We start from the raw sequence: 26416 nt of genomic DNA, 5'->3' as shown, positions 1-26416 counted from the left end.
CTACAAAAAGTTATGCTGGTGTCAATGGGAGCTATGTATGTGTATATGACAATATCTATGCGTTTTTCTTGTTGTTTTTTCCAAGACTATGCCGAATATACAAAAATCGCCTGTGGCAGTAGCACAGTTATGGAGCTTGACTACTCGAGAATGCGGATGTAATTGCACGTGAAATGAAAATGCATAATCGACTAGCAGCAACATTTCAATAGTGAAGGGTTTAGCTTATTTCTTTAAGGTACAAATAGCAATTTGAGCATTGTAGCAGGAAAGTTAACAACAAAGTTCGATCGCTTGGAACGAATTGTCAGGATGACGCCCGTTTCAAGAATGAGGACGAGGAAAAGAAGAAAGGGCAAGCAGGGAGCCCTTTCAAAATATTGGCTCCCAACACTGGCCTCACCTCAAGGCGCTACGGCTACATGAAAGACGCCTGGGCATTGTGGCGTGGCTGAGGTGTGTGCGCAGAACGTGCCTGAATATAGCACGTGTACATAGTTACCTGTACGCTATCCCTATCGTCTTCCCGATTTCCCCTCTCCAATTTTCCTTCTATTTAAATCTAATACGCAGAGCAGAAGGACAGAGGCATAGGTCCTCCGGCCGACCTCTCTGTTTTTCTCGCAAAAAAAATGTTTTTCTCTTTTCATAAACGAAGCATTAGGGAGAGCACTGTATTTTTACTGCAAATTTTACGGCGCATGTTTCAAAAATTACGCCATCCTCATAATACGCTGCAAGTACATGCATGTCACACTTCGTAAATTGCAATGCGTACCGTGAAATATCTAGTTAGAACTATAATTAGTGAAACTTCGGTAATTATTCCAGCACGCATTTCTATTTATTACGCAAATAATGTCCGCCTCTTTCAGAAATTCTGTTCAAAGATTAGGACTGTAGTATCTACTCCAGACTATCTTTGAAAATTCTGTATATATGGCTTAAAAATAACGAAACTGGTATATCTTCGTACTAACGCGCTTTCAACAGATCAAAATAAGCAACACGCTTAAGTCTAAGACAGTCCAGCGTGTAGATTTAGGTATTTTTATCGCGTCTATCACGGGCGCTTCGTTATTGAACGCTTCCAAATTATTGAATGAATATTAGTTAAACGAGTGATTCGTGAGTTTTACAGAAACTAAATAGAAAAACGATCCGACAACCATTCTGTCATATTAATGTAGGTTAGTAATTTCGGTCATCATGTGTTACTTAACAAAACCAATTGCTTTGCGTCTACATCGTAGGCGCGGCTTCGTCAAAGTTCTATTAAAACGTACCATGAATGTAAACTTTCTCGCCCTTCAATGAGATGGTCCTGGGGCATTTTCACATTCTTTCGCTATTATTGCACTGTCCTGCTGTATTTTCTGTTGATAAAGTGTTCCCTTAAAACATAAATCCCTTTAGGGGTGTTCTGTTATATTTTTGATAATTTTTGTATTTATGAGGTATTGTAGATCATTACTGATGTTTCGTTCATCTTTCTCTACATATGCGTCCTCTGTTGTATGGATGTCAGGATAGCTAGCAGCATACGGAAATTAATAAATAAGAACTGCAATTCAATAGAGCAGATTGATCTGCCAATAGTGACTGAATTATAAAAGGAAAATATATATGATAATATCACGAAGCTATTCCTTGATTCCTTGCACATCCCCGCAGGGCCATCTGCTTCAGCAGGTGTTTGGCGTGTTGCGACACCACGTACCCGAGCACACGAGGGTTGGACCCTGCCGCGTGTAGCAGTGCACGGCGTAGCCGTACTTGGGGAGAGGGAGACCCTGGGGGTTGAGCCAGTGCCGGATGTTTGGACCTTTAAGGCGCTCCGGCGGAGGCAATACACCTCTTTGGCCTCTGCTTCAGATAGACGGCACCTCCGCACTGATCTACCTGGAGGAAACAGGCAGTCGCCTTTTCCTGTCTCTCTCTCCTCAAATCTTCGTCTCTTTCCCCCCTTTTTATCCTTCCCTGTATTCTTCTATTTTCCATTTACTTCCTTTCTTCCTGGCGGCAAGGTTTAACCTTGTGTGGCTATCCTACCTTCCATGGGTACACTATATTTGGTTATAGTAGCGGCGTATGACTGGAGTCGTGCAGACGTATGCAAGCTCTGCCGCGCCCCCACGTTGGGCTCCGTGGTAGGCAATCGGCACTGTTGCCGAACATACACATTTTCTTATGGCAGCACAAACTTCTGTTGTCTATGATCGGGGTCTGAAAAGATGCCGCACCGACGCGCCGTTCCAGTTATCCTTTCGAAACAACGTACCATCATTTCCCAAGTGCTGCATAATCCAAAGCGAAAACATTATACTAGTAAAAAAGCTCTCGCCGTTTCTAGTGGCCAAGTGCCTGAAAGGCCAAATCGGACTGATATATAAAGCCTCCAAAATGTCTAGTGGGGAACTCCTTGAAACAAATGACAAAGATCAAGCACAAGAACTCTCGGAACTTACCAATATTGGTGACGCAACAGTAACGATTACAGCTAAGCGAACAATAACTACAAGCAAGGTTGTGATATCTGAGGAGGACTTTCGTGGCCTGAGCGATGAGCAACTGTTCGAATGTTTCCACGAACAAAACGTGACTAAAGTACAAATAATTGTCATCAGCAGAATTGATGAATAAATCCCCACAAAACACGTTATACTCACCTTTGGAACAAGCGTAATGTCTACCTCCCTGGATGTAGAGTACGTAAAAGTAAAGGTCAGGCCATATCTCGAACCCTAGACAATGTTTCAAATGCCAAAGGTTTGAGCATGCTTCACATGCATACTGAGGACAAGCAACTTGCGCTAAATGCAGCTCCAATGATGCCGAATCCGATAGTTGCACGTCTTCCCGACCAGGCACGTACCCAAGGGGGGAAGGGGAGGGGCCAAAATTAAGTGGCATACCTCCTCCCGCCCCCCCTCCGTCCACACCACCAATCCTTACACATATTCCTGAAGCACCGCCAAATCAAGTTTGAGACACTTGACAGCTATTCGGCGGTCAACATTCTGCTGCCTCTTTCACTACTTTAGGATGGCGGTAGTTATCGGCATCTCCTGGGATGTGAAGGCCAGTTTTTTCATCGATTCGGTGCCCGCGCGATTAAGTTGAGGTGCACTCAGTTGTCACCATCTATTTAAATGGTCACGCGCATCGCTGTTTTTTCGTTAGTTCAACCTTCTTTGTTTAGACTTATCCAGGAACCAGGAAAGGGATTCAGTTCGTTGTAAGATGGTCTGCATGCTCTTGGAACGAGTGGCGGCAGGAAAAAATGCCAGCTGCCTTTAACTTTTGCTTTTGCCTCATCACTTCCTCGATTGACGGCTCACCGCAACGCTGGCAGATCCTCGGAACCATGGTATGAGTTAGGAAGAAAATTAGATCATGGGAACCACCGTCCATCATCAATCCCTGCATCAACCGCTAAACCCATAAACAATATGAATATCACTAGCGTGAATGTCAACCGTTACCTTGTCTGGTTTTTCCCTAACTGTAGAGCACCTCTCGTGCAAATTGGCAACTGGAAACGAGAGTCGCAAGGAGTTCAGAAATTACGCGATCTACTAAGGGAGAGAGCCGAGGCAACAGCCGAACAGGAAGAAAAAGCGAAAATTAAGAGATTTAAACGTCGTTCGTGAAAACATTTATGGGTCAAAATCTTTTTATTTATGAAGAAAGTGCGGAAAGCGCCACCGGAAGTGGAAAATGATTCCGTGTGTTTTGAATGACGCTTCTACAGTTATCAGTCGAGTCGCCTGACGCAGCCAATTCTCTGGTGTGCTTATGTGGGTTTTTTTTCTAACCTTCTGCGGTGGGCACAGTGCGTGTAGAACCGTAGCGCTCGGCCTTTTACGCGGCTATACGGGACCGGCGGCTACACATCGTTACGCAACTTCTTAAACAACAATATGAGTCGGTTTTGGCAGTTCGTAGAGCAGTAAACAATGGATCCAAAGGACCCTGTGTTTGTTGCCATATATATATTTCTCTATAATTCTTCCAGAGCTAATTCAAAAAACACTATCATAAATCATTATTTTAGACTTTCGCTTGTTTACTTGTTTTTTGGTAGTGTTCTTCCTGCGCTTCTATCCTGCGCGAGTCCATTTGATGTGTTTCCTTGTTTGTCAAGTAAGGGAGAGGGGCACCTCACAGGGCGTACCTGTGAGATGCCCTCTTATTTCATATCTCTTTTGAGGGTTTACGCGTCCTTTTGGAGAACGGCAGGCATTATTCACGTTTGTACTAGTAAAGTACCCCCCCTCCGCCCTTCATTTTCATAGACAAGTTACCTTGGGTTAGGCCTCCTCCGAAAAAAGATCATGTGTACGTGCCTGTACCCGACATTTCATTAACTGCAAAGGAGACAACCCTGCTTAGTCGCGGTCTTGCCCTTGCTGCAAAAAGAAAAGAAAGCAATTGCACTAAATGTGAAAGGAAAAAATCTCGTTCTTTGAAGCAAGCAACCGACTATAGTTCCTTTCGAGGAGAAATTACGGCGAGTGACGCAGGTGGAGGCAGCGTCAAATAGACCTCAGGAGTCCTCCGAGCCCACGCACACTGGTCACGCGTGATCCCTCCCGCCCCATTGCTGGAAGCAGCCAGTGCGGCTCCATCCTCATCGAAGGGCCTGCAGACACCAGTCCCTCAGCGCGCACAAATCCGTCGAACCCTAAGAGGCCCATGACACGTGTCTCGGCGCCCAACTCCCGTCCTCTCGGACAGAGCGATGGTGGTCGACGCAAATACCCTGGTGTCGTCGACACCGAAGGACAAGTGTTCTCGCGATCGTGGAAAGAGGGAGAAAGTCCCAATAACCATGCTGAACAAGAAAGTGATAACGTAAAGGTTATCGCTTCTTTGTGTCAGCCTTCTTTAGATCTGTGTTACCTTACATCTTTCTTATTCTCATTCACTTTTAATCCATTTTATACCTTTCAGTTTGAAAATGGCTTTTATCATCCACTGGAATTGTAGTGGGCTCTTACGCAACTTAATTAGGTGACATCAAAGATATTGTCGCGGTACAACGCGGACAGAACACAGGGAAACATTCTTCACGAACAACAGGACAATCTGTTCAAGAACAAACAGAGCACAGACACGTCTTCTTCGTCATCATCCAATCTCACTTTTACCCACTAGGCGGAGTCCGTTAGTGCTCCCATCGTCGTCGTCTGCATGGAATACACGCGTAATTTGTCCCTCCCTACGAGAGCATCGTCCCGATGGTACACAAGAAATGTGAGTTGCGGAAGTAAAGGCCGCTAGCATAGTTATTCGCTCACATACGGCTTCATGCGGACAACGTGCACAAGTTCAGGACGTTGTGTGCGGCGCCGCGTGCAGTTGGGATTTTCGGGAACGACCTCGTAGGTGGCATCACTGAGTCGCCGCAGTACCCGATATGGTCCGAAGTATCGGCGTAACAGTTTCTCGGAGAGGCCTCGTTTCCTTATGGGTGTCCAAACCCACACTCTGTCGCCGACTTCATAGGTAACTACTCTACGGTGAAGATCGTAGCTGCCTGCGTCGTAGTCTTGCTGCTGGCAGATCCGCAAGCGCGCGAGCTGCCGAGCCTCTTCTGCGCGTTGCGAAAACACATCGGCATTTTTTTCTTAGTTTCTTCTTCACTGCTTTTAGGCTTCCTCCGTTCCTGAGAGCATGTTCAATTCTATCCATATTAAACTTATGTTAGCTGTTTTACGTTTGTTGATTAACTTCGAAAGTTCTGTCAGTTCTATTCTAGCTGTAGGGTTAGAGGCTTTCATAGATTGGCGTTTCTTGATCAGATCTTTCGTCTCCTGCGATAGCTTACTGGTATGCTATCTAACGGAGTTACCACCGACTTCTACTGCACACTCCTTAATGATGCCCACAAGATTGTTGTTCATTGCTTCAACACTGAGGTCCTCTTCCTGAGTTAAAGCCGAATACCACTTCTGTAGCTTGATCTGGAATTGCCGAATTTTCCCTCTTACGGCTAACTTATTGATCGGCTTCTTGTGTACCAGTTTCTTCCGTTCCCTCCTCAGGTATAGACTAATTCGAGTTCTTACCATCCTTTGGTCACTGCAGCGCACCTTGTTGAGCACGTCCACATATTGTATGATGCCAGAATTAGCGCAGAGTGTGAGGTCTATTTCCTTTCTAGTCTCGCCGCTCGGGCTCCTCCACGTCCACTTTCGGCTATCCCGCTTGCGGAAGAAGGTATTCATTATCCGCGTATTATTCTGTTCCGCAAACTCTACTAATAGCTCTCCCCTGCTATTCCTAGTGCCTATGCCAAATTACCCTACTGCCTTGTCTCCAGCCTGCTTCTTGCGTACCTTGGCATTGAAGTCGCCCATCAGTATAGCGTATTTTGTTTTGACTTTAGCCATCGCCGATTCCACGTCTTCATAGAAGCTTTCGACTTCCTGTTCATCATGACTGGATGTAGGGGCGTAGACCTGTACAACCTTCATTTTGTACCTCTTATTGAGTTTCACAACAAAACCTGCCACCCTCTGGTTAATGCTATAGAATTCCTGTATGTTACCAGCTATGTCCTTATTAATCAGGAATCCGACTCCTAGTTCTCGTCTCTCCGCTAAGTCCCGGTAGCACAGGGCGTGCCCGCTTTTTAGTACTGTATATGCTTCTTTTGGACTCCTAACTTCACTGAGCCCTACTATGTCCCATTTACTGCCCTCTAATTCCTCCAATAGCACTGCTAGACTCGCCTCACTAGATAATGTTCTAGCGTTAAACGTTGCCAGGTTGATATTCCAATGGCGGCCTGTCCGGAATTGGCAATAAGAATTGGGAAGAATCAGATGTATGCGTTAAGAGACAAAGCCGGCAATATCATTACTAATATGGATGAGATCGTTCAAGTGGCTGAGGAGTTCTATAGAGATTTATACAGTACCAGTGGCACCCACGACGATATTGGAGGAGAGAATAGTCTAGAGTAATTCGAAATCGCACAGGTAATGCCGCAAGAAGTATAGAAAGCCTTGGGAGCTATGCAAAGGGGGAAGGCAGCTGGGGAGGATTAGGTAACAGCAGATTTGTTGAAGGATGGTCGGCAGATTGTTCTAGAGAAACTGGCCACCCTGTACACGCAATGCCTCATTACTTCGAGCGTACCGGAATCTTGGAAAAACGCTAACATAATCCTAATCCATAAGAAAGGGGACGCCAAAGACTTGAAAAATTATAGACTGATCAGCTTACTGTCCGTTGCCTACAAAGTATTTACTAAGGTAATTGCAAATAGAATCAGGAACACCTTAGATTTCCGTCAACCAAAGGACCAGGCAGGATTTCGTAAAGGCTACTCAACAACAGACCATATTCCCACTATCAACCAGGTGATAGAAAAATGTGCGGAATGTAACCAACCTTTATATATAGCTTTCATTGATTACGAGAAAGCGTTTGATTCAGTCGAAACCTCAGCAGTCATGAATGCATTGCGAAATCAGGGTGTAGACGAGCCGTATGTAAAAATACTGAAAGATATCTATAGCGGCTACACAGTCACCGTAGTCCTCCATAAGGAAAGTAACAAAATCCCAATAAAGAAAGGTGTCAGGCAGGGAGATACGATCTCTCCAATGCTATTCACAGCGTGTTTACAGGAGGTATTCAGAGACCTGGATTGGGAAGAATTGGGATAAGAGTTAATAGAGAATACGTTAGTAACTTGCGATTCGCTGATGATATTGCCTTGCTTAGTAACTCAGGAGACCAACTGCAACGCATGCTCACTGACCTGGAGAGGCAAAGCCGTAGCGTGAGTCTAAAAATTAATCTGCAGAAAACTAAAGTAATGTTTAACAGTCTCGGAAGAGAACAGCGGTTTACGATAGGTAGTGAGGCACTGGAAGCGGTAAGGGAATACATCTACTTAGGACAGGTAGTGACTGCGGATCCGGATCATGAGACTGAAATAATCAGAAGAATAAGAGTGAGCTGGGATGCGTTTGGCAGGCATTCTCAGATCATGAACAGCAGGTTGCCATTAGTCCTCAATAGAAAAGTTTATAACAGCTGTGTATTACCAGTACTCACGTACGGGGCAGAAACATGGAGGCTTACGAAAAGGGTTCTTCTTAAATTGAGGACGACGCAACGAGCTATGGAAAGAAGAATGATAGGTGTAAGGTTAAGGGATAAGAAAAGAGCAGATTGGGTGAGGGAACAAACGCGAGTTAATGATATTTTAGTTGAAATCAAGAAAAAGAAATTGGCATTGGCAGGACACGTAATGAGGAGGGCAGATAACCGATGGTCATTAAGAGTTACGGAATGGATTCCAAGGAAGGGAAGCGTAGCAGAGGGTGGCAGAAGTTAGGTGGGCGGATGAGATTAAGAAGTTTGCAGGGACAACATGGCCACAATTAGCACATGGGAGAAGTATGGGAGAGGCCTTTGCGCTGCAGTGGGCGTAACCAAGCTGATGATGATGATGATGATGATGATGATGAAGAAGAAGAAGAAGAAGAAGAAGAAGAAGAAGATGATGATGATGATGATCGGCGTCTGTATCAGTGTCGTCAAAGTCGTGTGGAAGCATCGCATCCAGCATTGTTCGTACATATCGTCCGTGAAAAAGGGTGAACGGAGTCATGCGCGTCGTCTCTTGTTTCGCCGTGTTATATGCGAAGGTAATATAAGGTAGAATGTCGTCCCAATTTTTATGTTCAACATCTACGTACGTTAATAGCATGTCTTCAATGGTTTTGTTTAGGCGCTCTGTTAACCCATTGGTTTGTGGATGGTAGGCTGTTGACTTTCGATGGGCTGTTCCACTTAGCAGCAAGACGTGATCTAAAAGTGCAGCCGTAAATGCGGTTCCTCGGTCTGTTATTACCACTGCTGGCGCGCCGTGTCGCAATACCACATGCTCAATGAAAAAGCGCGCTACCTCGGCTGTGATGCTGCCCTGGATTGCCTTTGTTTCAGCGTAACGTGTGAGATAGTCGGTTGCGACGATAACCAAGCGATTGCCTGCAGTAGAAGTAGGAAGTGGGCCCAAAATATCCATTCCGATTTGATCAAATGGTCTTCGAGAGACCTGGACGGGTTGTAGGAGGCCGGATGGTTTCGTCGGAGGCGACTTGCGCCTCTGGCAGTCGAGACAAGTGCGAACGTGATGTTTCACGGCGGTTGTAAGTCTCGACCAGTAGTACCTTTGCTGCACTCTGGCTAATGTTCGTGTGTAGCCTATGTGACCAGAAGTCACCTCGTTGTGGCAAGCTTGAAGTACTTCCGTACGAAGAGCTGTAGGAATGACAAGCAGATAGGGGGACCCGGTCGAAGAAAAGTTTTTTTGTAAAAGACCTTGGCCCGTAAACAAAACGACAACAGCCCTCTTGCGAAAACTCTAGGTGGTTTCGCAGATCTTCCCGCCAAGTAATTAATTAGTTCAAGCAACTCAAGGTCGTCCCGTTGTTGTTGCGCGATGGCGGATGTGTCCATAACACAAAGAAATGCTGAGTCTTCTTCTTCGGGCGGAGCAGCTGACTCTATCGGCGATCGAGACAAGCAGTCAGCATCCGTATGTCGTTTCCCTGACTTGTAAGTGACAGTCATGTGAAACTCATTGCAGCCTTAGGCTCCAACGAGCCAGTCGTACAGAAGGATCTTTAAGGTTTGTCAACCAACAGCGTGAATGGTGGTCGCTGATAACTGTGAAGTGGCGGCCATACAAATATGGCCTAAATTTCAAAACCGCCCATACCACGTCTCTCCGTTAAGGGACGTCCCTCCTGTGGCCTTGTGCTTACAGAAAACAAACCTAGACGAAAAACACAATAAAAATATTAAAAGGTTTGACTGTTCTACGGCGCAAGCGTACTCAGGAGAACCGGCTTTCGGGTGGGGTAGTCAGTGTTTTGCAGGGCGTTATTGCTGTTAGAGAATTAATTAATTATGGGATTTTACGTGCCAAAACCACTTTCTGATTATGAGGCACGCCGTAGTGGAGGACTCCGGAAATTTCGGCCACCTGGGGTTCTTTAACGTGCACCTAAATCTAAGTACACGGGTGTTTTCGCATTTCGCCCCCATCGAAATGCGGCCGCCGTGGCCGGGTTTCGATCCCGCGACCTCGTGCTCAGCAGCCTAACACCATAGCCAATGAGCAACCACGGCGGGTGCTGCTAGAGAAGTTGCCATTACAAGTCACATAGAAGCCGCTGCTGTCACCGTTTTAGCACACGAAACCATAACCATTTGTTCAACATACATTTCACCGTATTCGCATTTTACTGTAAGATATTGGGAGTTAACTTAAAGCAGCCACCTGAAAATTTTTAATAGCGGGTGATTTTAATGCACATAACACGTTATGGGGTAGCAAAACAACTGACACGAGGGAAGAAACACTTGAAGATTTTATTCTAATAAACACCATATGCATTTTAAACACTGGTGCGGCAACCTATTGCTCCCCAAGCACAGGAACTATGAGTTGTCTAGATCTCACGCTGTGCTCTCTATCTCTCTTTATCGATTTTAAATGGAGCGTCATCGACAATCTCTATGGTAGTGACCATATGCCTGGCATCATTAAAAATTATCTCCTTTCCAGACAATACGGTCCAGATCACCTCGTTGGAAACTCCATCTAGCAGACTGGACATTCTTCGGCGAAAAGGCCAGTCTGGATGACATATCAGCTGACCTAACGATAGATGAAATGAATGAAAAGATTGCTGCCGCTATACTTGCTGCAGCTGAACAGATAATACCGCAATCCTCCGGCTTCTTAGGAAAAAAATTAAAACCCTCTTGGACGAATGAATGTATAAAAACTAAAAAATTACAAAACAAAGCGCGGGGTAGCTTTCGGCGATACCCAACCCAAAATCACCTCGTCTCTTTCAGGAAGGCAAAAGCAAAAGCCAGGTATACAGGCAGACAAGTCGAAAGACAGTCTTGTAAAGACTATGTATCCTCCTTAAATAGCTCGATAACATCCAGAAGAACGTGGGATCAGTTTCGTAAGTTTAGAGATAGCTATGATCCTTACACTATCCCCATACTCTCACCCCCAGACACGCAAACAAATTTAGAAGAACAAGCAAACATATTAAGGCAGCATTTCCATGACATACCAAGCTCAGTAAATTACGCTGCTAGATTTCAAAAATATAAGCAATCAGCAGAAAAACTAAAGCATCCAACCACAGCTGAGGTCGGATTCTTTCGGTGACCAAGGTCAGCAGCATGCATTTGAGCCGTCATCCGACGGGATCCGCCAGCACAGCTGCCTACAACCATCACAACACCGTGCCGCTTCACCGTCGCTAGGCACGATGCAGCCGACCTTGTTCCAAGGTAAATATACCTGGTAGCGAAGCTTCCATAGGAGCCCGTACGTTCAAAACATGGCGGTCCATCTGCGGTTCATGGGGCTTAGCGCCATCTGTATGTGGTGGGAACACTTCCGGCGGAAGAAAAAATAATGTGACGCCATGTCCGTTAAAAGCAGAAGTGACGTCATTTTGTTTTCGAAGGCGCGAAATTTGTTTTGTTGTCCTTCCTTTGGAGCTATATATTCAAATGCCCCACCATTCGACTTGATGGGCGTTCCGAGCTTTCAGCGTGGAAAGCGATGCAGGAAAAGGCCAGCCATACGGTTGTCGAAATCGCATCCCTGCACAGAACATACTTTCTTTGGAGGCCGACGCAAGCTTTAGGTGTATAGTGCTGATCCTATTGTCGGATGCCAAGCCCGTCGGCAGGCCAGCGCAATCGCACGAAAACAACCACACAATTATCTGGCGGTCGTAACTCACAACTTTTGACTGAACAGATTAAGAAGCGATGAAGCTACCCGCGCCACCAAATTCACACAAACTTCGACAAGCAAGAAAGCACAAACTGTGAGGGGGGCGTATTTCAACAGGTGACCTTTACGAGTGCGCCTTTCAGCCCATTTCAAGACGTACATTGCATTGCGAGTGATAGTGGCGTCAACGCCCCCTGTAGCGATAGGCGCTGAAAATAAATGCATTTATTAATAATAATAAAAGAAACTTGTATTTTCTTAACTCGTCACGAATATATAAAATTGACTAGGAATTTTATTTTCGTTGAATGAATCTAACTATGTCTCGTTTGAATTAAAAAACGCATTTTTCTTTCCCAATGTTTGTTCCCTCCAAACATAGTCGCGCTTCAATCGCTTCTCCCATAACCCCCCATGCTGATGTCGGTGACAATCTGTACTGAACCGCTTTTCGCCCGAAGCTTCGCGACCTATTTGAATCGACCTTGCTTGTTCACCCAACGCCCGCTTGAGAGCAGCGCGATACCACTGCGAAACCGCTCCGTCACGTGGCTTTCTTCATATTTCGCGGGCTTTCTTCGCAACCCAGAAAAAAGGAATACGTGAGACGTATCTTACAGGAAACAACTCGATCGATGGTTTGTGAAGGTACTCCACAAACCTGCTTATCATACTTGGGCTGCTCAGCAAATAATTACAAAGTTGGGTAATTAAACTTGATTAACGAGTGAGTTATGGGGAAAGGTTACTGAGTTACTCTAGGCTATTGCGAATACTATGCGTTCGATTCAATTCGTTTCCGACGCGCCTTATATTTTTAAAGTCTTGGGTCAAGTTACGTGGGAAAGCCTGCATATAGCTTCGATGTAAAAGTATCACCCACAACTCAACAGACATAACATTGCCTTTCATCGCATGGTTATTTACTGCCAACATGACCGAGAAACAGGAAGGTATCTTCAACATGATAACGCTATCTTTCAGTGGTACATTGATGATGATTATGGACGTTTAGATGCGAAATAGTGAACCCAATGGCCTAAGTGAACATTTTCGAGGGATAACATTCTCCCCCATCGCAATAAACATTAATAATTAAGCAAATATAATGAAAAGTAACGCATTCAAAGAATAATAAAATATAAGTAAACGTGTAACATTTACAGCCGTGAGCATGTCTATAACTCGTGCAAATAAGGTAACACTTGTTAAAGAGCAGTTCGGTGGGCTGAGGTTTAAACAGCGCAAAAGTCCCGTAATCCGCAGTGCCACACGGCCTCCAGTAAGCGCGGTTACGTTTCAATACACCAGTAAACGTTGTAGGGAGAATACGATAACGGCGAGTTGTGCGTGTCAAGCTGAAGCTCAGTGCTGGGGAAGATCAGTGCACCGTCCATGGACGTTGAAGAAAATGCTTTTGTCGAGTTGCCGCACGTACTTTTCTTGTTCCTTGAGAACCTCTTCTCAATTCCAGACAAATGACAAGGCGCCACATGGAGCGCTGAAATCGGCCGGTGCCCGTTCACCATGGGAACGTCGGTGCCGGCGCCAACGGGTGCCGACAACTCCCCGTGTGAAGGTCACCGCAAACGCGGAGCCCTGTCGTCGCGCGACGAAGAGGACGCCGCCGCCGGTTCCGAAAAGGACTCGCGAGGCGGCGAGAACCGTCTCCGGGACGCAAGCGTGCTGTCCAGGCTGAGGCAGTACACATGGCTCGTGCCGCTCATACACACCCACTTCTGGGTGTCGGCGGCATTCTCCCTCATGCAGCCGTACTATCCTCGCCTCGTGAGTGCTGATAGGTTTAGTTTTGAACCTCTCACGCATGACATTCTCTGCAGACGGTATAAAGAGTACTGTGGTGCCAACCTGTCGACCGGTTATTATAGCCGCCTCCTCTCGGTGTGAGCCTGAGCATACTTTCACCTCTTGTCCTTTGGCTATTGAATTCTACAAACTAGGCACAAATGTTCACACTTGCCAGTCAGTCAATCACAAAAAGGAGGAAAGAAGGTCAGAAATAAAGATTCATTGATGGGAAGCACGTAAATTTTCTCTCCTACCATAAAATTAATACGGACACCTGAAGAACCGGGGCGACTGGCTCATCATACAATATTTATTTGCTGTCGCAGTCCTTAATAAAATAGGTTGACACACTAGTCATTCAGAATAAAAAGAAGTGAGGAACTTCTGTCAAAACAGGCGGTCTCCGCTTTTTCTCAGTCAAGAGGAAAGTGGTGTTTTACCAAAATGTCTCGTATGATGACAACTTCGACCATAACTTCGTAGCACCCCCCTCACCCCTCTCCATTTAAAAAAAGTATAGAAAAAAATAGGAAGGAAATTGTGTGGCTTGCTGACCACTTATAATGTAACGAAGAAGCCAAGCCACTAGCACGGGGTCTGTTGACGTCTTCGCAAGTATAGTAACGTGTAATGCGTAACGGCCTTCTTGCTGGCCGATTAGCATGTGAGAGCTAGTCACATGTTGAAGACTCACAGAGGGCAGACGTAAAATTGTGTTCCTTGTGTTTACACGTCCGGTTGCTGAGATTGAATTTACTGACGCTGTGCGCAATGGCTGCTGACGTGTTATTGAATAAGTGTGGATAGTAGGCAGGCGTTGTGCCCCTTCCGGTGGCAGTTGCCAGACTGCTCCTCGCTTCCCCTTTTTTGTCGAGTAAATATATGTTTTCAAATAATAATAATAATAATAATAATAATAATAATAATAATAATAATAATAATAATAATAATAATAATAATAATAATAATAATAGTAATAATAATAATAAAAATGTGAATAAAACTTATAACTCGTAATAAGATTGTGGTTTTGGCATATAAAACCTCATAATTTTTTTGCTTTTATTATGCATCAACAGACATTGGCCCTGGCTAATACAGAATATGAAAGCATGCAATCTTTTACTGCTTGCTTTGATTTCTCGCCACGTTGTTGTTGCAGGCGGCGAAAGCTGGTCTCGAAGCATGGAAGTACGGCTTCGTGTTTTCTACCTTCAAGCTAACAATGCTTCTTGGATCCATATCCACCGAAAGACTTGTGAGTCCGCAATCCTGTATTTCATCGCCAAATTCACATATTAATTTTCTGATTCTCTTGCTGCCTAAGTGGGCTGACATACTCATATGTCTTTTGATCGCGTCGCACTTTACCTAACGTACCGTTACTTGGAAGTTGGATTTGACGCATATTGGAAAGGCGGAAAGGCGATATAAGCCTTTCCGTTTCTCTACCAAGGCGCAACCGTTGTCTCGCAAACGGAAAGGCTTATATCGCCTTTCCGTTTCTCTACCACGGTTGCGCCTTAAAACCACGGCGCTGCAAGTTTGCTTTCTTTTCCTTCCCTCTTCTCGGCCCTTAAACTGGCTCTCTTAAATACTACACGCAGAGGCAAGAAAATGCGCGCTTTAGATCCTATAGATGAGATGAATATTTACAATTATTATTAGGGTTATAATTATATTCGAGTGCTGATTGCCGTGTTATAGTTTAACGAAACTACCCCTCAATTCTAAATATTGTAAGGCAGTTTGTCGTGTGCGTATCATGGCCACGCATGCTTATATCGCCTTTCCGTTTCTCTACCACGGTTGCGCTTTAAAACCACGGCGCTGCAAGTTTGCTTTCCTTTCCTTCCCTCTTCTCCGCCCTTAAACTGGCTCTCTTAACTACTACACGCAGAGACAAAGAAACAGCACGCGCATGCGATCGCATAGATGAGATGAATACATATATATAGAAAAGCATCAGTCATAGCTCTCGAAGTATAATATAATATAATATAGAATAGCTCTCGAAGATAGCTATTCCGGCGGCTAGCTTCCCACGCTATGCGTGCCGTCCTCGCACCTGTTAAAGCTTTTCCTAGACGCTAGAACTATACTATTCCTACGCAACCTTGAGCGATCGGAAAGCGCGTTTTCCACGCCTGGCCGGCGGAGAGGGGAGGCTTCGTTCCGGCCGCGAAGCTCTCCACATCCCCGTAAGGAGCCTGGTGGTGGTCTCGCGCTGACGACGCCCTCTCGGTGAGCGCATATTTCCCCCCTCATCTTTTAAGAGATTCAATACATACAAGCATTTGTCTCGCAAACCAGATTTATTTCAAGGGAATTTTCCACGTCTCAATTATTTCTCTCGTCGTATTCGAGTGCTCATTGCCGTGTTATAGTTTGTTAACGAAGCTTCCCCTCAAGTCTAAATATTGTAAGGCAGTTTGTCGTGTGCGTATGATGGCCACGCATGCTTATATCGCCTTTCCGTTTCTCTACCACGGTTGCGCCTTAAAACCACGGCGCTGCAAGTTTGCTTTCTTTTCCTTCCCTCTTCTCCGCCCTTAAACTGGCTCTCTTAAATACTACACGCAGAGGCAAGAAACAGCGCGCGCTTTAGATCCTATAGATGAGATGAATATTTACAATTATTATTAGGGTTATAATTATATTCGAGTGCTGATTGCCGTGTTATAGTTTGTTAACGAAACTAGCCCTCAATTCTAAATATTGTAAGGCAGTTTGTCGTGTGCGTATCATGGCCACGCATGCTTATATCGCCTTTCCGTTTCTCTACCACGGTTGCGCTTTAAAACCACGGCGCTGCAAGTTTGCTTTCCTTTCCTTCCCTCTTCTCCGCCCTTAAACTGGCTCTCTTAACTACTACACGCAGAGACAAAGAAACAGCACGCGCATCCGATCGCATAGATGAGATGAATACATATATATAGAAAAGCATCAGTCATAGCTCTCGAAGTAGAATATAATATAATATAGAATAGCTCTCGAAGATAGCTATTCCGGCGGCTAGCTTCCCACGCTATGCGTGCCGTCCTCGCACCTGTTAAAGCTTTTCCCGGACGCTAGAACTATACTATTCCTACGCAACCTTGAGCGATCGGAAAGCGCGTTTTCCACGCCTGGCCGGCGGAGAGGGGAGGCTTCGTTCCGGCCGCGAAGCTCTCCACATCCCCGTAAGGAGCCTGGTGGTGGTCTCGCGCTGACGACGACCTCTCGGTGAGCGCATATTTCCCCCCTCATCTTTTTAAGAGATTCAATACATACAAGCATTTGTCTCGCAAACCAGATTTATTACAAGGGAATTTTCCACGTCTCAATTATTTCTCTCGTCGTATTCGAGTGCTCATTGCCGTGTTATAGTTTGTTAACGAAGCTTCCCCTCAAGTCTAAATATTGTAAGGCAGTTTGTCGTGTGCGTATGATGGCCACGCATGCTTATATCGCCTTTCCGTTTCTCTACCACGGTTGCGCCTTAAAACCACGGCGCTGCAAGTTTGCTTTCTTTTCCTTCCCTCTTCTCCGCCCTTAAACTGGCTCTCTTAAATACTACACGCAGAGGCAAGAAACAGCGCGCGCTTTAGATCTTATAGATGAGATGAATATTTACAATTATTATTAGGGTTATAATTATATTCGAGTGCTGATTGCCGTGTTATAGTTTGTTAACGAAACTAGCCCTCAATTCTAAATATTGTAAGGCAGTTTGTCGTGTGCGTATCATGGCCACGCATGCTTATATCGCCTTTCCGTTTCTCTACCACGGTTGCGCTTTAAAACCACGGCGCTGCAAGTTTGCTTTCCTTTCCTTCCCTCTTCTCCGCCCTTAAACTGGCTCTCTTAACTACTACACGCAGAGACAAAGAAACAGCACGCGTATGCGATCGCATAGATGAGATGAATACATATATATAGAAAAGCATCAGTCATAGCTCTCGAAGTAGAATATAATATAATATAGAATAGCTCTCGAAGATAGCTATTCCGGCGGCTAGCTTCCCACGCTATGCGTGCCGTCCTCGCACCTGTTAAAGCTTTTCCTAGACGCTAGAACTATACTATTCCTACGCAACCTTGAGCGATCGGAAAGCGCGTTTTCCACGCCTGGCCGGCGGAGAGGGGAGGCTTCGTTCCGGCCGCGAAGCTCTCCGCATCCCCGTAAGGAGTCTGGTGGTGGTCTCGCGCTGACGACGCCCTCTCGGTGAGCGCATATTTCCCCCCTCATCTTTTAAGAGATTCAATACATACAAGCATTTGTCTCGCAAACGAAGCTAATGAAGCTTCCCCTCAAGTCTAAATATTGTAAGGCAGTTTTCCTAGTCTGTAAAGCCGCTCGAGTTCACGCTGCTCCTCTGGCGGCCATTTTTCCAAGAAATTATGCCTTGACTGTCGCGGACTGTCAGTGAATGAATCGAGTGAATCGACAGGAGTGAATCGACTGTCGCGGACAACACCAGCCTTTTTCCACATAAGTATGAGGCTCGGAGCAGGAGCTATGGCACTTGAAAGTAACCGCTGGCTTGACGAACCGACCGACTGAGCTACCTTTCCGGGCAACATTGAAGGATCACGAGTTCAAATCACAAGTTATGTTACTTTTTTTTTCTTTTTAATGTCTTTTCCTTCATTTTATCAGTGTACGGAAACCCTCCTAAAAAAAGATTATATATCCTCAATTATGTGTGGCCACACATGTGCAGGTCATAAATACCAGGTTCTCTAGCCGAGTGCCATCCATGCGGTATAACCGAGCTCAGATTGGCCCACCTTGACTGATCAAAGTGGGCACCACTGTAGGTTAAATGAGGCGTACAACTCCTGCGCGACCCGCCGTGGTTGCTCAGTGATCATGGTGTTAGACTGCTGAGCACGAGGTCGCGGGATCGGACCCCGGCCACGGCGGCCGCATTTCGATGGGGGCGAAATGCGAAAACACCCGTGTACTTAGAATTTGGTGCACGTTAAAGAACCCCAGGTGGTCGAAATTTTCGGAGTCCTCCACTAAGGCGTGCATAATGAGAAAGTGGTTTTTTCACGCAAAACCCCATTCTCCAATTTTTAATTTAATTCCTGCGGGGACGGTAGAGTATCCGTCTCCAGTGCAAAAGGGCCGTGATTCAAATCCCGGTGCAGCGCAATTCTCCACCGGAAAATACAAAAAAAACGTGTGTTGAGAAAATTGTACAAACAGGCCTGGAGTGCGGCCTGATCCCGGTGACCAGAACCGGTAACGCACTCTCTCACCAGAGCAGGATTGGCCACCCTGGTGCAGTACTTGGCCACAACCTCCTATATGAATACAACAATCAAACCCCGGCCCTCAGTCCCTAGCAGCCGCGAAGCAACTGACCACGGCGGCGGTCAGATCTGTGACGCTGCAGAGGGTGCTAAGAATACCTGGCTCCGGACAGGCCGCCATTGGAATCTGAACATGGCAACGTTTAACGTTAGAACGCTATCTAGCGAGGCGAGTCTAGCAGTGTTATTGGAGGAATTAGAGGGTAGTAAATGGGATATAATAGGGCTCAGTGAGGTTAGGAGGACAAAAGAAGCATATACAGTGCTAAAAAGCGGGCATGTACTGTGTTACCGGGGCTTAGCAGAGAGACGAGAACTAGGAGTCGGATTCCTGATTAATAAGGAAATAGCTGGCAATATACAGGAATTCTATAGCATTAACGAGAGGGTGGCAGGTCTTGTTGTGAAGCTTAATAAGAGGTACAAATTGAAGGTGGTACAAGTCTATGCCCCTACATGCAGTCATGATGACCAGGAAGTCGAAAGCTTTTATGAAGACGTGGAATCGGCGATGGGTAAAGTCAAAACAAAATACACTATACTGATGGGCGACTTCAATGCCAGGGTAGGCAAGAAGCAGGCTGGAGACAAGTCAGTGGGGGAATATGGCATAGGCTCTAGGAATAGCAGAGGAGAATTATTAGTAGAGTTTGCAGAACAGAATAATATGCGGATAATGAACACCTTTTTCCGCAAGCGGGTTAGTCGAAAGTGGACGTGGAGGAGCCCGAATGGTGAGACTAGAAATGAAATCGACTTCATACTCTGCGCGAACCCTGGCATCATACAAGATGTAGACGAGCTCGGCAAGGTACGCTGCAGTGACCATAGAATGGTAAGAACTCGAATTAGCCTAGACTTGAGGAGGGAACGGAAGAAATTGGTACACAAGAAGCCAATCAATGAGTTAGCGGTAAGAGGGAAACTAGAGGAATTCCGGATCAAGCTACAGAACAGGTACTCGGCTTTAACTCAGGAAGAGGACCTTAGTGTTGCAGCAATGAACGACAATCTCATGGGCATCATTAAGGAGTGCGCAATAGAAGTCGGTGGTAACGCCGTTATACAGGAAACCAGTAAGCTATCGCAGGAGACGAAAGATCTGATCAAGAAACGCCAATGTATGAAAGCCTCTAACCCTACAGCTAGAATAGAACTGGCAGAACTTTCTAAGTTAATCAACAAGCGTAAGACAGCGGACATCAGAAACTATAATATGGATAGAATTGAACAGGCTCTCAGGAACGGAGGAAGCCTAAAAACAGTGAAGAAGAAACTAGGAACAGTCAAGAATCAGACGTGTGCGTTAAGAGACAAAGCCGGAAATATCGTTACTAATATGGATGAGATAGTTCAAGTGGCTGAGGAGTTCTATAGAGATTTTTACAGTACCAGTGGTACCCACGACGATAGTGGAAGAGAGAATAGCCTAGAGGAATTCGAAATCCCACAGGTAACGCCAGAAGAAGTAAAGAAAGCCTTAGGAGCTCTGCAAAGGGGGAAGGCAGCTGGGGAGGATCAGGTAACAGCAGATTTGTTGAAGGATGGTGGTCAGATTGTTCTAGAGAAACTGGCCACCCTGTATACGCATTGCCTCATAACCTCGAGCGTACCGGAATCTTGGAAGAACGCTAACATAATCCTAATCCATAAGAAAGGGGACGCCAAAGACTTGAAAAATTATAGACCGATCAGCTTACTGTCCGTTGCCTACAAAGTATTTACTAAGGTAATCGCAAATATAATCAGGAACACCTTAGACTTCTGTCAACCAAAGGACCAGGCAGGATTCCGTAAAGGCTACTCAACAATAGACCATATTCACACCTTCAATAAAGTGATAGAGAAATGTGCAGAATATAACCAACCCTTATATATAGCTTTCATCGATTACGAGAAAGCGTTTGATTCAGTCGAAACCTCAGCAGTCATGGAGGCATTACGGAATCAGGGTGTAGATGAGCCATATGTAAAAATACTGGAAGATATCTATAGCGGCTCCACAGCCACCGTAGTCCCCCACAAAGAAAGTAACAAAATCCCTATAAAGAAAGGCGTCAGACAGGGAGATACGATATCTCCAATGCTATTCACAGCGTGTTTACAGGAGGTATTCAGAGGCCTGGAGTGGGAAGAATTGGGGATAACAGTTGATGGAGAATACCTTAGCAACTTGCGATGCGCTGATGATATTACCTTGCTTAGTAACTCAGGAGACCATTTGCAATGCATGCTCACTGACCTGGAGAGGCAAAGCAGAAGGGTGGGTCTGAAAATTAATTTGCAGAAAACTAAAGTATTGTTTAACAGTCTCGGAAGAGAACAGCAGTTTACGATAGGTAGCGAAGCACTGGAAGTGGTAAGGGAATACATCTACTTAGGGCAGGTAGTGACCACGGATCCGGATCATGAGACTGAAATAACCAGAAGAATAAGAATGGGCTGGAGTGCGTTTGGCAGGCATTCTCAAATCATGAACAACAGGTTACCACTATCCCTCAAAAGGAAAGTGTATAACAGCTGTGTGTTACCAGTACTCACATATGGGGCAGAAACCTGGAGGCTTACGAAAAGGGTTCTGCTGAAATTGAGGACGACGCAACGAGCTATGGAAAGAAGAATGATGGGTGTAACGTTAAGGGATAAGAAAAGAGCAGATTGGGTGAGGCAACAAACGCGGGTAAATGACATCTTAGTTGAAATCAAGAAAAAGAAATGGGCATGGGCAGGACATGTAATGAGGAGGGAAGATAACCGATGGTCATTAAGGGTTACGGACTGGATTCCAAGGGAAGGGAAGCGTAGCAGGGGGCGGCAGAAAGTTAGGTGGGCGGATGAAATTAAGACGTTTGCAGGGACAACATGGCCACAATTAGTACATGACCGGGGTAGTTGGAGAAGTATGGGAGAGGCCTTTGCCCTGCAGTGGGCGTAACTAGGCTGATGATGATGATGATGATGTATTACGATCAATTTCCTCTGACCTAGACGTTGCCTCAAATTAAACTAGAATACCTTAATCTTAACCTCCATGACGATTGACAAATAACACAAGAAAGATCCACTGTTGACAACTGTTTTCTTTCTGTTAGCTACCATAGGACTGCAATCACGAGGACAACGGTAGCGTTCGGCAAATGCAGACAGTAACGAAGGAAGGGGAAACAGATATAATCGCGTGTTTATTTTTCCCTGGCTTTACAGTAGAATATTCGTTACAAACAAGATTGATAGGCTAGGCGCCTTCCACTTGAGCATGTTTAGAGCGTTTATCAACCAAGACAGCTAATAAAAATTAACGGCAGTCAAACTTAGCCTGAACCGAGCTCAGTCGGAATTTTGTTTCCCCTGCCCGCCAGATGTAGCGTCTTCAGGTAACTGCGCTTTGAAAGTGCAAGCGTGACTTCTTTAATTACTAGGCGCACCAGTGCTTCCGTTCTCTATGCTGCATCAGTTAAATATAACTACACAGCGACGGCGAAGGAAAATATTTTTCAAAAGAACTACCAGGTGATTCCATATCACCACTATTTCAATATTTTAGATTAATCAATGCTTCATAATTTTTCTAACGGACGGTTGAGAAACAGCAGGGAAATGTGTGCATAGCAGGAAATACATTCGATAATTTTTTTTCATAAATCTTCATTACTGGCCACATTGTGCGCCAGCTATAACTGCATCTGCTTTAAATATTTCCTCCGAATTTCCCCTCAAGATGCGACGATTTATTCAGGTGTGGGTCTCCCATTTCGTGGCGGGTTGTGACCTCCCACTTTCAGTAGAACGACGGCAAGTAAACAGTGCATCTGTCCTGCATGAAATGCGTGAAACTTTCAGTAAGCTTTTTAGAATGTTTTGGAACAAATAGATTGTTTTCGTGTCTTCATTTATGCACTAAATTAGTGATGCACCACATCGAAGTGCTGTGACGGATCACAAGAAACCTTAATTCATAGAGACCTACCGAGGTGCCCTCTTTGTCAAACGCATACTGACTACGTTGCCTGCCACCATCAGGCTGACTGCAGGCGTCTTAGAGGAGCTTACATGCTATACTCTACAGACCCGAGAAGTGAAAAAAACAACGTACGCACCAGGGTTTGGAGTGTCAAGAGCCCCGCGGGAACCGCACTGCGCATCCGGAGGACATATATATGATGAAGGCGCGGTATAGCCTGTACGCATTTGACAAAGGCTATAGATAAACTTTTATATGGACCAGATTCGAATAACGCTAAATTAGACGAAAATTTTATAGCAGGGAACATATGGCCGACATACCAGTGTATCTATATGGACAACATTTCCTCTAGCTCTTTCGTGTAGCTTTTAATTAAGTCGTTTCATCACTCACTAACTCTTGTTGTCTGGAAAGCCGCATACTTATTTTCACTTATGATGTTTTCACTTGAAGATGCTTTCACTTATTTCAGATGATTCTTTCGACTCCACTTAAATGCTACCTCTGCGGCCAAGTTGGCTTCTTCCTGTACAACGTCATGTTTGGGTAAGCTGCAAACACCAAGCCCCATCTTCACGTAGCACCGCAGACAACGGTGCGCGTCCATCTTCCTTCATGCTATAGGTCCCTCTACTGGTCACCGGGAGGCACCGTCTTCCTGGCCCTCTCCTTGGTGGCAGTCATCTTCGGCGGCTTCGTGCAGACAGTGTACCTAGTCTCAGCGTACTCAGTAGTCACCTCGGAGCTGCACCAGAGCAGCGGTGTCATCATTGTAAGTCATATGCTCAGCGAATGACCGGACATATTACCAATCTTAACTCGGCTGTTCCGTAACAAGTGGGTAATTTCAATCGATGCTGCTCAAACATTGTCTTCGTTAAGAAACGTTAGCATTCCAGAATTGATATCATTGCTTGCATCACTGTGGTGATTTGTTTAGGCATTTTTTTTTTACTTGACGTGCAGCAGATGGTATTAGCAATGGGCCAGGGAGGGGCATTAAATAATAAATTTGGTTGTATCTTATTTTTCACAATAACGACAGTGACTGACAGTAAGAATGTACGAAAAGTGGGATGGCATAACATACTCAGCAGTAAAAGAAACAAGGCCCTGAACAAAAAGAAAATGTTATGCACATCCAACACACATGTCGGGATCTATGCGAGGAGAATCCTGCCACACTATGCAATATGTGATGTCAAGCAATGTTTTGTTTATGTATTATATAAACAAAAAGGTGCCCGTAAACGCAGAAAAGCAGTTCTTGCGAATGCGTACCGGGAGACGCCGACACAGCGATATCATGAGAACGAAGGCGATATTTCATTTTTATCGAAACAAGAATGGTGGGGAGAGTAGTGCACAGAAATATATGACGCAAATTTTGGTGGTAAACTTTACTATTAAAGCGAATAGCTTTCTTTGGCTCTCGAGGCCGTGTTCGAAGTCGGTGGCTGGCAGTCGGCGTTCGCTAGTCGGTTTGCCTTTCACGGCCAATATGAAGGTGCCGATGCAAAAAACGCCAACTGTTGTAGCTCTTTGAGACGCACGTGCTCTCGCGGGAGAGCTTTGGGGCGTCTGCAGGTTTAGATGCTGTGGTAGACCGCTCGATGTATATTACCTCACTGAAGAAATACACGCCTTGAAGCGATTCATTCCTTTATTAAAATGATTAGGTTCCTAGAAGTGTTCGACTATCAGCTTTCATTGACAATCATATTCGATAGTTTCCGCAGAACCGCCATTTGCTCGTTTCCTTTCTGCGTTTTTGACATAATAAAACTGGCACATGCTCTCGCACTTGCTACACGACGCGCGACATGCGCCACAATCGTCTCAAAGAGGTAATTGGCGTTCGCACGAGGAGTACGCGTTCGAGTCCACTCCAATGCTGCTAGAGCCTGTTGGGTTGAGAGACCAAGGTCCGATCCCACCATCAAACACGTGACTGTGTTATTAAAGCGGAGCTTCGAAATCAACAAAAAAAAGTTTATACTCACAAGATGTACCTTTCGATTCTTCTTGAGAGATCGCAGTGCCTTTATATAGTTTCCTGGTGGGAAATAAAAAATTCTGTTTGTGGCTGTGGCACGCCAGTCAATGAAGCCGTTCTTAAATCCTAGGGCATTGGAAAATTTTCAAAAATTCTTTGTTCTCTCTTCGTCTTGGTGAGCTTTCTCTCGTTTCCTATTTAGTTTTCTGCCTAGAGCAGAAATGTATGTCTCATAATTTTTTGCAGCGTTAGGACCTCTACAGGAAACGCTTAAAACAATTTAACCCAAACAAAGAATACCGCAATGTTTCACACCCGCATGTCTCATTTTCTTTCGAAATTCAGGCCATCATGGAATTCATGTTCGGATGCGGGAACATGGCTGGTTCCGTGCTCGGAGGAACTCTGATCGACGTGCGTAAAGTGGTTTTCTTTTTTCTTCTCATCGTTCACTGCTGCTAATCATGCGTATATATAGAGGTGTAGAAATGTCAGACTACGAGAAAAAAACATGGTCACCCTACGTCGCCACAGAAACATTTCAGGACATAGTTTTTTTTAGAGCGCCGCTCTTAGGCATCCGTTGCTGCCGCGAGCGTCTGCGTCGGCGGCACCACCGAACGAGCACAGCGAAAGATGAAAGAGCGAACGCGGAGCGCAGCGGGCGATGAAAGACGCGAGGAGAAAGGCCGAAGAGAAGCGTGCAGCATAATCATGAGGCGGAAAGTGTAGGAGGAAGAGAGTACGAGGAAAGGGTGACAAGAAAAGCGTAGTTCGGCGACGGTGGCTACGAGATGGCGCCAGAGTAGCTCGCGTCGCCTGGCCGGTCTCTCGGCGGCAGCTGCTCTGAATCGCGGCCACACGTCACTCACGCGCTGGCTCTCGCGATGTCCAGATTAGCAGAGGAGTCGGGCCACATTTCGCTCCGCTTGCAACGTGCCGCGCAAAGCAGATTGTCTGCACCAGCCAGTATATCGCGAAACGGAAACACCTATCGAGCTGCGCTGACATTTCGCATTAGGGAGTATCGTAATCGTTGGTATATTTTTAGTAGAAATGAAAAAAAAGAATAAATATCAAGAATGTTAGGAAGAAATTACCTACTGGTAGAGAAAGTAGGAGGTGATGCATTAGAAATACACACATAAAAGCCCAGAAATTATAGTTAACGCAACCGAAGAAGGCGAGGGAGAAATTTTAACCTCAACTACAACACAAGGATATTGCCCAAACCTAATTTTCAACCCCGTCTTGCAAGTTTCTGCATTGCAAGTTGGATCAATCATATAAATGAGCCTTTACAGTTAATGCAGAAAACGGATTATGCCACAATATCTGGCTGAAATTCATCTCACCAGCCTGACCTGCTGTCACATGAGTTGTGAAGACAACACGTGAAATTGCGCCAGGCGTAGTTGCTAACGAAATCCCGCATTTGTCATCGGGACAGGACGTCCCACTGGATTGCAGAAATGTCTGCTACTACCGCAAAAACACCTGTTGTGGCAATAAAACGACGTCCCAGAATAGGACAAGAATG

At 45.4% G+C, this 26416-nt stretch overlaps 1 protein-coding gene and 1 long non-coding RNA gene across 5 annotated transcripts in view; one reads left to right on the top strand and one right to left on the bottom strand.

Annotated features, from left to right (window-relative positions):
- The window catches only part of LOC142585933 (MFS-type transporter SLC18B1-like), a 67703-nt gene that overhangs the window by 15452 nt on the left and 25835 nt on the right, over nt 1–26416 (top strand). For 3 of the 4 annotated variants that reach the window (XM_075697054.1, XM_075697052.1, XM_075697053.1), the window contains 5 exons: nt 13278–13591; nt 14775–14870; nt 23353–23426; nt 23505–23652; nt 25222–25290. In XM_075697054.1, the coding sequence (XP_075553169.1) occupies nt 13331–13591; nt 14775–14870; nt 23353–23426; nt 23505–23652; nt 25222–25290 (648 nt within the window). In that variant the 5' untranslated portion in view covers nt 13278–13330. The remainder of the gene's footprint in view (nt 1–13277; nt 13592–14774; nt 14871–23352; nt 23427–23504; nt 23653–25221; nt 25291–26416) is intronic. The other variant, XM_075697055.1, reaches the window with a different exon arrangement.
- The window catches only part of LOC142585934 (uncharacterized), a 50288-nt gene continuing 48755 nt past the window's right edge, over nt 24884–26416 (bottom strand). The window contains exon 3 of the long non-coding RNA XR_012829154.1: nt 24884–24936. This is a non-coding gene — a long non-coding RNA (uncharacterized LOC142585934). The remainder of the gene's footprint in view (nt 24937–26416) is intronic.

The sequence above is a fragment of the Dermacentor variabilis genome, chromosome 6 (assembly GCF_050947875.1).
Source record: "Dermacentor variabilis isolate Ectoservices chromosome 6, ASM5094787v1, whole genome shotgun sequence".
In the NCBI taxonomy this organism is placed as follows: Eukaryota; Metazoa; Arthropoda; class Arachnida; order Ixodida; family Ixodidae; genus Dermacentor; species Dermacentor variabilis.
The sequence above is the reverse complement of the archived record's forward strand: the minus strand, read 5'-3'. Positions and strand labels throughout refer to the sequence as shown.